Source organism: Branchiostoma belcheri, unplaced genomic scaffold (assembly GCF_001625305.1).
Source record: "Branchiostoma belcheri isolate BF01 breed outbred unplaced genomic scaffold, Haploidv18h27 scaffold2102, whole genome shotgun sequence".
Taxonomy (NCBI): Eukaryota; Metazoa; Chordata; class Leptocardii; order Amphioxiformes; family Branchiostomatidae; genus Branchiostoma; species Branchiostoma belcheri.
The window spans coordinates 1-1,524 of NW_017803606.1; the positions used below are offsets into that span (position 1 = coordinate 1).

At 39.5% G+C, this 1,524-nt stretch overlaps 1 protein-coding gene across 1 annotated transcript; it reads right to left on the minus strand.

The window, feature by feature from the left end:
• Positions 1–407: 407 nt before the first annotated feature.
• Positions 408–1,028, minus strand: LOC109469911 (guanine nucleotide exchange factor DBS-like; the record flags this gene model as incomplete). Its single annotated transcript, XM_019768672.1, has 3 exons — positions 408–527; positions 813–927; positions 981–1,028. Coding segments are annotated over 3 exons (283 nt in total), but the record flags the coding sequence as incomplete, so codon positions are not given.
• Between the last annotated feature and the right edge of the window lie 496 nt (positions 1,029–1,524).

The following is a 1,524-nucleotide window of genomic DNA, read 5'->3' on the forward strand; positions in this document are numbered from 1 at the left end:
TGGTAGAAACTTCCTGCAATTTTTTTGTGTGTCATTATTCTACATAATGTGATGTCACAGAAAAGGTGAATTGTTTGTTCCTGGACTGGAGTTGTAACACGGAAAATTTCAGTAATTTCTTGTTGGAACTTACAGATTAAACTTGGTTCATAACAAAACGAGTTGAGTGACTTTGTATATATAGGTTTAACAAACAAGTTTAGAGCTGATATTTTGTACCTTTGACAGAAGAATTATCATGTTTCTGTTGAACAAAGTTATGAGTAATTGAAGGTCAGAGTTAGAACCCGACCTTGGCTTTGTTCTGCAGCAGTTTAGAGCCCAGATTTTGTACCTTTGACAGAAGAATTATCATGTTTCTATTGAACAAAGTTATGAGTAGGTGAAGGTGAGAGATAGAACCCGACCTTGGCCTTGTTCTCCAGCTGTCTGGCGTCCTTCAGCAGGGCGTCGACCCTGGCAACGCTGTCGCCCGTCTCCCGGGTCTCACACAGCTGTTCCTGCAGACCGTCCATCGTGCCCTTCAACTGCACACACAAGGTCAACACAAGGTCAACATCAAAACTCCAAAACTCTAACTTCAAGTTCTCACAACTATCTCAGACTTTCCAACACAAACTTGTCTTAGCACCATTGCAATGTGAGGCTCAGCTGTAACATAAATATCAACAACTTTTGATAAATAACAACAAAAGTAAAGGTAAATAGCTCTGCTGTACCTACAGTCCACCATTAACAACAACAGAAAGGTAAACAAGTTGGCCGCACCTCAGTAAATAACAACAACAGAAAGGTAAACAAGTTGGTCGTACCTCCCTAAACTCCGTCTCGAAGTGCCTGAGCTGCAGACACTGGCTCAGCTTCAGCTCGTGGCTGGACCAGAACTCATCAAACGCCTTGTCTGTTTCCTCCAGCTGCAGTATTAACCTGCAAACAACAACAACAACAGTAAACATCAACAGTAAACAACAACATCAGACCAGAACTCATCAAACGCCTTGTCTGTTTCCTCCAGCTGGACTATTAACCTGGAAACAACAGTCAACAACAATAGTAAATAACAACAACATTAAATAACAACAGTAAACAACAACATCAGACTAGAACTCATCAAACGCCTTGTCTGTTTCCTCCAGCTAGACTTTTAACCTGGAAACAACAGTCAACAACAATAGTAAATAACAACAACATTAAATAACAACAGTAAACAACAACATCAGACTAGAACTCATCAAACGCCTTGTCTGTTTCCTGGAAACATCAACACATTTGTAGTAAACATCAACAGTAAAAAATAACAAAAGTACACATTAACAACAAACATCACCTGTAAACAACAACAAGTTAGAGTAAACAAGAGCAAATAACTTGCTTCAGATTTCTCCTTGTTTGTACTATTTTGCCTATGAAATACCCAGTAAAACTAGAAATGGAAACTCAGATGTTTTATTGCTCAGTAAACGTGCTCAGAACACATTTGCGGGAATTCGGTGTCTGTAGCTGTGTTTGTGAACAAGGTCATGA